This window comes from Canis aureus, chromosome 11, assembly GCF_053574225.1.
Source record: "Canis aureus isolate CA01 chromosome 11, VMU_Caureus_v.1.0, whole genome shotgun sequence".
In the NCBI taxonomy this organism is placed as follows: Eukaryota; Metazoa; Chordata; class Mammalia; order Carnivora; family Canidae; genus Canis; species Canis aureus.
Window position 1 is genome coordinate 46275897 of NC_135621.1, and position 12500 is coordinate 46288396.

At 37.4% G+C, this 12500-nt stretch overlaps 1 protein-coding gene across 1 annotated transcript; it reads left to right on the forward strand.

The window, feature by feature from the left end:
- The first annotated feature begins 638 nt into the window (after positions 1–638).
- LYG2 (lysozyme g2) lies at positions 639–12031 on the forward strand. Its single transcript, XM_077913213.1, has 5 exons — positions 639–681; positions 5959–6099; positions 6873–7069; positions 7847–7985; positions 9381–12031. The coding sequence occupies exons 1-5, from the start codon at positions 639–641 to the stop codon at positions 9497–9499; spliced, it is 639 nt and encodes a 212-aa protein (XP_077769339.1). The 3' UTR covers positions 9500–12031.
- Positions 12032–12500: the final 469 nt, after the last annotated feature.

Consider the following 12500-nt stretch of genomic DNA (forward strand, 5'->3'; position numbering starts at 1 on the left):
AAGCCAAAAATAGAGTTGATGGAGGAACGTAGGGAGCACAGCAAACCTATTCTGAGTCATGATCTCTAATGCTCCTCTCAGTGGCTTCTTTTGGTTTTCTAAGGAGACTATAATAGAAGAATGGGAACAAAATTATAATATGAGCAAACTTGGAGACGAAATGGGAGTGTGTTGGCGTAACATATTTAAAATATTTGTAGGCTCATGTCAAAATTAAATTGGATTAAAATGAGTTGGGGGGACGCCTGAGTGGCTCAGAGGTTGAACGCCTGCCTTTGGCTCAGAGCGTAATCCTGGATTCCCGGGTTCGAATCCCACTTTGGCTCCTTGCATGGAGCCTGCTTCTTCCTCTGCCTATGTCTCTGTCTCTCTCTCTGTGTCTCTCATGAATAAATAAATAAAATCTTTTAAAAAAAATGAGTTGGGAAGTTATACTCATGAAGGGGAGTGATCCAATGACCCATAATACTAAGCCTATGAGAATAATATCTTGGAAGTGGCAAAAAAGTATTATACTGGAAATGATTCTAAACTTGCTTTTAATTAAAACAAATTTCCTTAAGGAAACTTTCAAGTTTTAAAATTAACCAGTTTCTCTTTCAAATCATAATAGGTGTTGTAGGATAAGATTCACCACCATGCTATCCTCTATCCTGCTTTGGGGACTTATTGCCCTCATTGGTAAGTCATTGATTGACATGTAGCATTGTTTGCAGGGTGTCCACAAAAACATTTAGCATAGTTGTGAATCAAAAAAAGCAATGATCACATGTAATGGAGGGGTGGGCTCTTCTTCTAATCAGCTTGGCTGTCAATCAACTGCTTACATCTCTAATTAAGTGTATTCTGCTTGCCAAGCATGTGAAGTCACTATCAGTGGGAATTTATGGAACAGTACCTTGGGAGGCAAGACATATAAAGATAAAATTATTAATACCAGGTAGTAAATAAGAGTTAAAGGAGTATAGTCAGAAAAAGACACTAGTCTAGGAGAGGTTTAGAATAGAGTTCACATCTAGTCAGGATGTTGAGACCAGAAAGGTTTTCTTGGAGGATGTGATACTTGAAGAATGTTTGTGTTTTGATAAGAGAAGAAAAGAGTCTATGCTGGATGGTTGAATGCCTTTAGTATATATAGCAAGGCAGAAATGCATGGAAAGTATTGGGGGTATAGTAAACAGATCAGTGTGACCAGAACAGAAGTGAGGATTTCTGAGGGGACTCCTAGAAAGGTAAGCTGGTGAGATGGTGAGGGACTTTGAATAAGAAAAGATAGAAAATTTGGCTTAGGAAAAATGTAAAGCCCTTGTAAACCATGTTTGAGTTGTCTTTAAGAATAGAGTGAAGTGGGGTGCCAGGGTGGCTCAGTGGTTGAACCTTGGTTCAGGGCGTGATTCTGCAGTCTCAGGATCGAGTCCCACATTGGGCTCCCTGCATGGAGCCTGCTTCTCCCTCTGCCTCTCTCTCATAAATAAATAAATAAATAAATAAATAAATAAATAAATAAATAAATAAAATCTTAAAAAAAATAAAAAGAATAGAGTGAAGATTGAGAATTGAGGAAAAAAATGTTTCTAAAATGTTTAATTCTAAATGTGAAAAGTGAAGCTACAGAAAAGTGATAATTTCCAATTATTTATATGGTCAAAGGTAGGGGAACATAGTTTTAAATTTTTATTCCTTCTTTAATGTCCAGGTGGGAGCAGAGTTCTATAGCCAGTAGACTAATTATGAGCTACTCTACTAGCTATGTTTGACTGAAAGGTAACTATAATTAAGAAGGACCTGTGTGTTTATGATGTCAACACAAGTAGTGTAAAGTTTTGGTCATATTCTAATCCTCTTAAAGCAATTTTAGGGATGCATGAGCCTGCTGGGAATCCTGGTTAAAGTGCAGATTCTTTGACCTTAGACCTAAAGACTCAAACTCAATAGAGTCATACTAGGTTCAATAGACCTAGTATGAGAAGCCCAGAAATAAGCATTTTTTAAAAAAAATGTTTTATTTTATTATTTATTCATGAGAGACAGAGAGAGAGAGAGAGAGAGAGGCAGAGACACAGGCAGAGGGAGAAGCAGGCTCCATGCTGGGAGCCCGATGTGGGACTCGATCCCAGGACTCCAGAATCAGGCCCTGGGCTGAAGGTGACGCTAAACCGCTGAGCCACCCGGACTGCCCAGAAATGCATTTTTAATAGGCATCCAGATCGCTTTGATACCTGTGGTCTGTGGTCCACACATCGAGCATAGCAAAGGCTGGCTCTCCAGTCAGAAGAAATTGAAATTTTTGACATATGGACACTTGATCCAGATAATTTAGATAATTCCTTTACTTTTCATTTATTCACTCATTCATCCATTCACCCATCCATTCATGTATCCGTTCACAAATATTTACTGACTGTCCACTTTGTGCCAGGCATTGTTCTAGGTGCTGAGGAGGATATAGTAGAGGGGAAAAAATGTTCTATGAGAGGAATAGACAGAAAAAAGGAGAGGAAGAAATAAAATAAGGAAAGAAGGAAGACATGTTAGGTGGTGATAACTGATATAAATAAAATAATGTAAGGTAATGGATGATAAGGAATGAGGCATGACTGTGTTGCCTTTTTAATATAAGTAGGATAAAAAGACTCTTTAATAAGGTAATTTTAAAAAAATTGTTGTAGAATGTTCCAAACACATAAAATGGGGGAGGGAATAATGTAAATAACTCCCATGTACCCTTCATCAAGCATCTATATGGTTTTCAACACTTTACTATTCTTATTTTATCTATCCCTCATCTTTGCATTTTTTGGGTAGAGGGGGAGGCTAAAATATTGTAAAGCAACCCAAAACATCAAACCATTTTACCTGTAAATGTCTTAGTATGCATTTAAAATGTATAAGGACCAGCTCTGGCAAAATGTTCCTAGCTCACCTTAAACATTTCCTGCCCTAGACCAGGAATGAGCCCTTTTTCTGAGAAGCGCTGATTCCTCTGAGTGGAAAATAGTGTTTGGAGATCACAAGATGAGTACCAGGGGTTCTCCATTGCTATTAGGCCATTATTCCTTCCAGTTCTTCTCAGTGGAGAGAACTTAGAAAGTATTTTTTTAAGAGAAAAATAATTATGCATTCATACTGATATTTCATATTAGTATTTATGAATACAAAGTATTTATTAAAAATCCTGGTTCCTAAAAACATTAACATGATTACTTATTTATATATAATAGTTTCAAAATAACTATGGCAGTATTACCAAACAACAACAATCCTGTGCATATAGATTAAGATTTTCTTATGATTCTTTATGTTCATAGGGTGTATTTCACTAGTTGTATTTACTTACATTGACCTGTTTTTAAGTCACTAGAAATAATTCTCTTCTATGTGTTAATTAAATTTTTAATTTGACATAATATTTGTCTTTCACTTTTTAGGATTTTTTTCTATTTGATTTATTTATTTTTAATTGTAGAAACATTTACATGGCTCCAAAATAAAAACTATAAAAAAGGTACATTTAGAGAAGTCTAGCCTCTATCCCTGTCCCTTTTACCTCTCCTTCCCTTCCCTGATAACTAACAATTTTTATTAGTTTTTGGTTCATCCTTGTATTGTTTTTTATGGTTATATAAGGAAATCACACACACACAAACACAAAATCATATTTTTCCCTTTTTCAAACAAAGAATACAATTCTATAAATACTATTCTTTACCTGGAGATAATGTTATAGAATCATATAGAGTTCTTCCTCTTTCCTTTTTTACAGCTACATAGTAATCTGTTGTGTGGAAGTGGCTTAGCTTATTCAATCTCTATATGAATGACACTTGAATTGTTCCCAGATCTTTGCTGTTAAACAACAGCCTATTGCAAAATTTCCTTCCACAGCAATGTATAAAACTGCTTATTCCCTCACAGCCTCATCATCAGAATACATTGTCAAGCTTTTGGATTCTTGTCAATTAAATATGTAAAAAATAGTGTCTCAGTGGCGTTCTCTTTTGAGTGTGTGTGAGCACTTTTTTATATATTTAAGTATTCTTTTCTTTTCTTTGTTTATAAACTATTTATTCATATCTTTTGCTTGATAAGGTGGGATTTGAACAGTCCTGAAGGCAGTGAAGCAGCAAATCATGTAGATACCTGGAGAAGAGGCATTCTAGGCAAAAGGATCTATAAATATAAAGGTCTTTTTTTTTTTTTTCTTAATATAAAGGTCTTGAGGCAGGAACCTGCCTGGCATGTTGGAGGATAAGCGAGGAGAAGAATGTGACTATAGAAGAGGGAGGGAAGGGAAAGAGAAGTCAGAAAGTGAGCAAAGGCTAGATCAGGTAGGGCTTGAAGGTCACAATCAAATGATTGGAAAGGCACTGGAAGATTAAGAGAAAAGACTGATATGACCCCATGCATGTTTCCACAAACCACTCTGGCTTCTGGGGAATAGACTGCAAGGGCAGAGAAGGGAGGTCAGTTAGGAGGCTCTTAAAATAATCTAGATGAGCACTAGTGGTTGTTTGGACCTGGTGGTGAAGAGTGGTCAAATATGGTATATGTTGTTGGTCTGCACCCTCAGTCACTACTTCTACTCCTCTGTCTCACATATGATCTGTGTCATGAAAATTCATCCATTCATTCACTTGTGTGTATTTCCTACACATATTGTAGGCACAAAATTCTACATTGAGGGCCATGGAGAGTGCCAATACCATGCCCTTTGCATCACATGAAAATGCACTACTGCTTAGAGAAGCTTAATGGCTTTACTGGTTTCTATTGGTTTTTATTATCTAAATAGGCTTTCTATGTATTCTGAGTTTACTTGATAGTTTCACTGTCTGACTTTTTGGTACATTTATAATACCTTTTTTTTTTTGGCCTGTTTGTAGTTGGGAGAGAGTAGATTATGCCTGTATTTTATTTGTTTTGATGAGTATTGCTTTTTAAAAAGTTAATATTTAGAGCTGCTTTGTTTTCCTTTTAAAATAAATATTTATAAAGAATAGTTCCATTGGTAGTGTGCCTAATTCTAAGAGTCTCTTTATATTATCAAGTTAATCAGAACTAGATCTATAGTGAATGGGTAAAATCCATGTCTCTATTAAAAAACACCATTTACAACACTAAGTGAAACAACAAATATAATTTCTTAGAACAAGTATTTGTAGTCTTAAAATATAAGCCAACAGTCCTAGGAACTATTAAAACAAACTTTTCAACTTAGAGAAAAACTCTTTATCTCCTTTAGTAAATAGACTTGGACAGGAAGTCACTTCATAATGACAAAATAAAAAAGTATAGGAATAGGATATAACTTAAGTTTCTATGGAAAGTTTAATTTTATTTCCAATTTTACTAATTATACTTAGAAATGCCACAGGAACATGATAGAAAATGAATATTTTAAGTTAATGGTACCCTTCCTTTTTATCTTAAGTGGTATTGGTACCCTTCTTTCTTGTTTTCTTAAACAGAGGTAATTGTTAATCCAGATATTTACATCCCCAGAAGTATTTGTGTCAGAAGTATCTGAAAATTTCTCTCAAAGTTCCTGCTTAAAACTCTAGTGGCAATTTTAATTCTGATCAAGATTGTAGCAAATATTTTTGAGACCTATAAAAACTGATTTTCATAATACTTTGTACATGTTTAGAATTAAGTACTTCATTAAAATTTGGTAGGGTGGCAGGGAGCACCTGGCTGGCGCAGTTAGTAGAACATGTGATTTTTGATCTCTAGGTCGTGAGTTTAAGCCTCACGTTGGATATGGACAAAAATTTTAAGGTTGGAGTAAAGTGGAAAGGGGGAATCTTCTTTTTTGTCTGATGAGCCATTCTAGGGGTCTTGGGGAGAGAATTGGGAAAAAGTAGGTATATGGCTTCCTCTTTGGTTTAGTATGCTCATTATAGTAACTTGAGCAATATTTCTCACAGGTTTCATAAGAATTATCATTCTGTCCCCCAGGCACTTCTAGGGGCTCGTACCCTTTCACTCACTCAATGAAGCCCCACCTGCATCCCCGCCTATACCATGGCTGCTATGGTGACATCATGACCATGGAGACCTCTGGTGCCGCCTGTGATATAACCAGGTTGATGAACTGTGGTAAGTGAGAAGCAATGTAAACATTTGGCTTTCCCCTTTGGCATTTTCATATTCTTTTTTAGGAAGTAGCTTAATTTTGAAAAAGCATAATCAATGTTATAGCAATAAGATCAAAATTAAAAATTAGAAGAAAGCAGAATCCCAACCAACCTAACAAACTGCTTCTTTTCATTTTCCCCCTATTCTTTCCAAACCTTATCCACATGTTTTTTTCTACATAATGAAATGATTGCTTACATAAAATATTAAATTCTATCTTTTTTTGGTTATGTGTTTACTTTATATTACAGCATGAGCATTTTAAGCAAGTCTCTTGCTCTTTGTACATCCTCTCTTTAGTAATCCTGTTCCAAAGCCTTCTTCATGTTATCCCAGTATTAGAACACCAGTGCTGGATGCAACTACAAAGTCAATCTAATCCTGCCTCCCCAATTTATAGATCTGAAAACTGAGGCTCAGCAAGAAGAGACTTCTCATGGCCCTAGAGCTAGGTAGTGGCAGAACCAGACTCAAATTTAGGTTGGCTGACTTCTAGTCCAAGAGTCTTCCCATTGCACCAATGTGGCAGGTAACAGAAGACCAAGAAAGACAGCAGAAGTGGTATCTGCCTGGGCTTGTGGACATTTCAGGGTTTATGCAATTAGAGATTTAAAACAAAAGTCCTAGAATAGTTATTCCTGGGCTGCAGGTTGTGGTCACGGGCTGTGATTAACTTATTAAACTTGGAAAAGGGTTCTCTTTTGAAGTAAATAGTTTATTTTCTATTGACATAGGGATCCGTGGTTCTGAAATGTTTGCTGAGATGGATTTGAGAGCCTTAAAGACTTACCAGATTCTGATCAAAGAAGTTGGGCTGAGGCATTGTGTAGACCCTGCACTCATTGCTGCCATCATCTCCAGAGAAAGCCATGGTGGAGCCGTCCTGAAAGATGGTTGGGACCACAGGGGACTTAAATTTGGCTTGATGCAGGTACTTGGCAAGATGCTTTCAGTTTTCCTCACTGTATCTTTCTTTATGGGAGCTCGATCCAAACTGGATGGCCATTTGCAGTACTTCCAGGCTTCAACACACCTTGGTATTTCAGCATAATTTGGACTTAGGTATTTCTGTAACACACCTTTGGTATTTCATTCCAGATTTATCAGTTTTGGGGTATCTTTAGAAAAAGGATTTTATGAGTTTTATAACTACAATTTGTAATTAATAATGGGCAATCACTTCAATTGAGAAAACCTTATAAAGGGCACTATTAGAGGTACCCATTTGGGATTTATAAAGTAGTTTTATCCATGTAGTTCAAAACACTAGGATTAAGCTCTACTTGACCTAAATTGTTCTTTAGGCAAATTGGAGGAAGGGGACCCAAATTATCTGAATGTTTGTATCCAATCTTTATTTTAAATTCTCTATAGAAATCCAAGCTTCAAACTGTCCCAGTTAGAAACAATTTTTTTACTGTAAATGTCTAGACATTGAGTACTAATTATTTATTTTGAAACAACTTTTTCATATGTTTATTTATATTTGAGATCTTAACTAAAACTATGCCACATCCACATCTCTCAAATCATACTTTATTTCTCTGACTCTCTTTTCTGTGAGAGAAGGTAGAATGGATTCTGTGGGGATAAAGTAAGGGGGCTGATGGCAGCGTCTGTGTCCTTGAACACAAGGAAGAGATATTGGGAATAGCTGAAAAATGTGTTGCTTCATCCAGATGCTGACATGATTATCTGATTTTTCTAGCTTGATAAAAAAATTCATCACCCTGTTGGTACCTGGGACAGCAAAGAACACCTTCTGCAGGCTGTTGGGATTCTCACAGACAAAATTAAGGCAATCCAGAAAAAATTCCCCACGTGGAATGTGGCTCAACACCTCAAAGGTAGGCCATATTTGTGGAGCTTGTTTAAAAGAGCAGTGAGTGAGACCTCTGAAGGCCATATGTGCCCTGGGCCTCTCTGGGAGCATTCTCCTGGAGTCAGCAGTGGGCCTGGGAGGATCTGCCAAAAGGTTTCACTAGTGCTCTCTGAACCACTGAGTTACTTTGAATAGTCTTTCTTCCCAACTTCCTTTTCCTCTTCTGCCATATGTTGGTGTTCATATTACATGTCTTATTGGTAACTGAGCCATTGAGTGATGCCATAAGGATTAATGCAATAGTTTAAAAGAATATGTTTGCCTTCTTCTGATAGGCTTTTTCTTAATGCAAGAAACTTAACCATTTTCTTTGTTTGAACAAATGTTTACTCTGAGCATTCTCAGTGACATTAGGGCTTAGATACTATATTTAAGTGGAGATCTCTGCTTAGTTGATCCCAGATCTCCTTAAGTTCAGCATCTTCTAGGCTGAATTAAATAACTAGCCTCCCACCAAAAATTTGCTCTTTCTTCTGTTTTTCTGTCTCTTCTCTTTTTTTCTGTCTTCATGAAAGGCCCCATAATATGTCTAGTCATTCCAGCCAGAACATCAGATTGTTTTCTTAGGTTCTCTGGTCCCTTCTGTTTTCACATCCAACCACATCAAGTCCTATTGAGTCTACCTTTTATAGACCTATGGTGTGCATATACCTTTCTCCTCCCACATTTTAATGTCCTTATTTTAGAATAAACAATTTCTGTTTTCTATTTCAGGGTCCCTGAAGTCAGGGATCAGGACTGGGGTCTTTTTCTCTACATATCAGAGCAGAGCACAGTTATGTTAAACACATAAATAACTCCTGAAGATTAAAATTCTTGGGTAAAATACCATACACACACATGCATACACACACATATCCCTACAAAGAAATAATTATGTCTTGGGTATCACTGTGCATCCAGCATTCAGTATGGCACCCATCCTGGCACATAGTAGGTGTGTAAAAACATTTATTGAATGACTGAATGAGGGAGTGAATAAATAAGTAAACTTTTTAAAAAATGAATAAGTTAGTGACTGGGAGAATGCTATAAATATTGCCAGACTGAAGATTTGCTGGGGATCAAGTTTTGGACTATGTAGTCCTGGGCTACATAAGAAGCAAATATGGCTTTTGCAACAACAACAACAACAAAAAAAAACCCAAAGTTTTTTGAAGGAAGAGAGAAGGAAAGCAATCTGGAATTTTTCCAGAGATTCTTAGGGTAATTGTTCCTTTCAGGCGGGGAGGAAGGGGGAAAGAGAATCTGGGACTGCCTGCTTTGGAACATTTGCCTAGAGGGCTTACATCCTGGGAATGCTCATATCTTATTTCTGCTGAAAGTTAATATTTCAATCTGAACCTCTGTTTCATTTCAGGTGGTCTCTCGGCCTATAAGTCAGGAATCGATGCCATTGTCACCCCAGTGGATATAGACAATGACTTGGTCAATGATCTTCTCGCTCGAGCTAAATTCTATAAAAGACATGGCTTCTAGGCAAAGCTCTGTGGGTGGGCTGGGTTGGCAGGTGTTCAGATGGCCCCTCATAGAGAGTTTGATATGGATGTGTTGTACTCAACACAAAGAAATGGTTGCAATTATGACAGAAAATTCATTTCTCAGTTTTCTTAATGCAAATAAGCATTACAAAAGAAAAAGAAAAGGAAACCCACTCAGTTCATAATATAATTCCCATGAAATGTTCACAGACATATATGCATAATTATTTCATAGTAAACTTGATTATCGTGGTAAGTGAAATCTACATATTTCAGTGAGGCCTTATTTTATTCCATGATTTCAAAGCCCACTGACCCTCTGTTTTACCAGAATTGTTAACAAGAGAGCCTGATCTGAACCTTTCTCCCTTTCCAAGTATCTGTCCAAGCCACTAAGGCTTTGATTGTGAGATATGCTTAACTCAAAAGCCAGTCAACCTGTGGGACAATGGAGAAGCTAGAGATGGAATTCTAGTTTCACAAGTAACTGAGAGCTGACTGTGGTGAAGCTGATCTTCTAAAAGTGTTATATACTATGTCCCTGGCTCACACCAACCTTCTGTGTATTCTTCCTTTTGTTTGCTGAAGATCCAGGGACTGGCTTCTACTTTCAGTAATTCCTGCCACATATATGTTCAAAGAGTCCACTCTCCACAAAACATGGCAGAAGATAAGCATATAGGACCTGAATGAGTTATGGTTCTTCAGTTGCGAGCAAAAGTAACCAATTCTGGAAAATTTAAGGAACAAAAGCAATTATGAGAAGAAGGCTGTCAAAAGGCTCATAGAAACTAGGTCAAGGACATAACGAGAAACCAGGCAGCTCTGTGCAGCAGGAACCAGTTGACCATTCTTGATAGCATTCCCACTGCATGAATGAATTAGCACCCTCCTTGCATAAATGTACTCCAGATATTTTTCATCCATCCTTTTATCATTCTGCTTCACTTTCATAGTTCCATAAGAGATATTCTGATGAGCTTATCTTGGGTTATATATACATTCTTACTCCTTGGCTACTTTGCTCTTTGGTCTGGTTTAGACCACCCATAATGGAAAAGAGATCCCTAGAATGAAAAGCCTGGTATAGTTTGTAGCTTTACAGTCATCCTCAGGAGAGAACACAAATAATAATGTCAGAGTATAAAGCCCTCAAAGTCCCTACTGACATGGCTCCTGCTGGGCCTTTAGCTTTTGAGGGGAATATTTTTTTTTTTGAGGGGAATATTTGATAAAAGTTTCTACCCATTACTTCTCTTTATGAGAAGGAATCAAAATTAAACACATCTATCTCTGAGTGCCCCTGGAGAAAGCCAGGTAAACCCTTCTCTGCCCAACAACCCCTTACCCTAGCCTGAAGATTTGACCCAGGCAGAACTGGGACCCTGTGTTTCACTGGGCGGAGCCAATGGTCAGCTATGATGGCAGCCCAGCAGCATACAGTCCAGCATCCTTTATAATTGGTTGAAAACCATACTGTACCAGTTGTTAAATATTTTGATTATCATCCCTGCATGTGGGCAATCCAGAATGTTCTTTAGATGTTTACTTAAGAATGATTTCTTCCGGGCCTTCCCCCAAAAGCATGTACTCCACTTAATTGCCAGCCCCTTCAATGTCATTACCTGAAGCAATAAAGTATGTCAGGTAAGATAATTTTCAAGTAATTTGAAAAACAACAAATAGTTTGCTGACTTAGATTCTGAATTGATTCCCCCAGTAGTTTCTTTATGACTGGGATACCAAAGGTGATGTTCTATAGGAAAGTCCATATTTAAGGTGTCTTAGTTTGGTTCCCATAGAAACAGACCCTGAGACAAGGAGTCGGGTCCAGGTAGCTTATTTGAGAGGTACAAGGAACACTGGTATGAACTGGCTTGGTGATACCGGGAAAGGAAGAAAGCCAGCAAAATGTGTGTCATTAAACCAGCTAACATGATGGGCACTGGAGCTCACCCCCACCCCCCAAGCAAACATTAAGGAATGGTACAAAATGCACAAGTCAGAATTATCTACACATGGGATAAGGAGCTGGGGCATTTATACATCTACTTTAAGAGCCATTAATTGAGGGATCTTCCTGTTGGGGGCTGGGGAGGGCCTGTTACTTCTGTGCTCCTCTGCTCTGCCATGCAAATAGCAGCACACTTTTCTGCAGTTCCAAGGAAAGGAGATTGTAGGCACAGATGCAGATACTGGCAGCTGGAAATCACTTGAGAATCCCGGAATGTCTAGGGATGTGGGAAGGGCACTGACAGCATCACTTCATGAAGCTTAGGTATACCTGGAGGTTGAGGAAATCTCTCCAATACTGCTTGCTTTCCTCCAAACAGTATTCTTAACACATTAAGAATATGGAAATAAATACAAGCCTCATTATTCCTCATGATTTCCAGGCCAAGTTCTTCCATAATCTATTAGAATTACTAATTAGAAATGATAGAACTGTCTCACTCTATTTTTCCAGTTGATATTGAGAACAATATTAAAGATGTTAGACTCAAGTGTGACTCCATTATTCTTTCAATAATCTCCAATTTTCTTTCTTCTTTCTTTCTTTCTTTCTTTCTTTCTTTCTTTCTTTCTTTCTTTCTTTCTTCTTTTCTTTCCTTTTTTTTTTTTTTTTTTTTTTTGCCTGTGTCCTCTTCAGGGATAATGAATGGCTCCATGTTTACACCCTAGTGTGTACAATGTCACCTCTTTTTGTTGTCTAAAAACTAAGCTCTCTTTGGAAAATGAAGAAAGTTTGTCTTATAAATAGTTTTGAAAGCAACAACAATAAAAAAATCTAAAACTATTTCCCGAGCTGGACTTGTTCATGGTTACATTCTCATCCTTTCTCTTTCTTGGCAATCAATACCTCACAAGACTTTCAGCATCAGTGCTGAGAACATTGTTAGAGGTCACAGATATGGAAGCACTTCATTCCCTTACTTCCTCTGCATAATGCTAAAGAACTACAGTGAGAAGACCAATCTTGGGTATTGTAGAGACTAAAG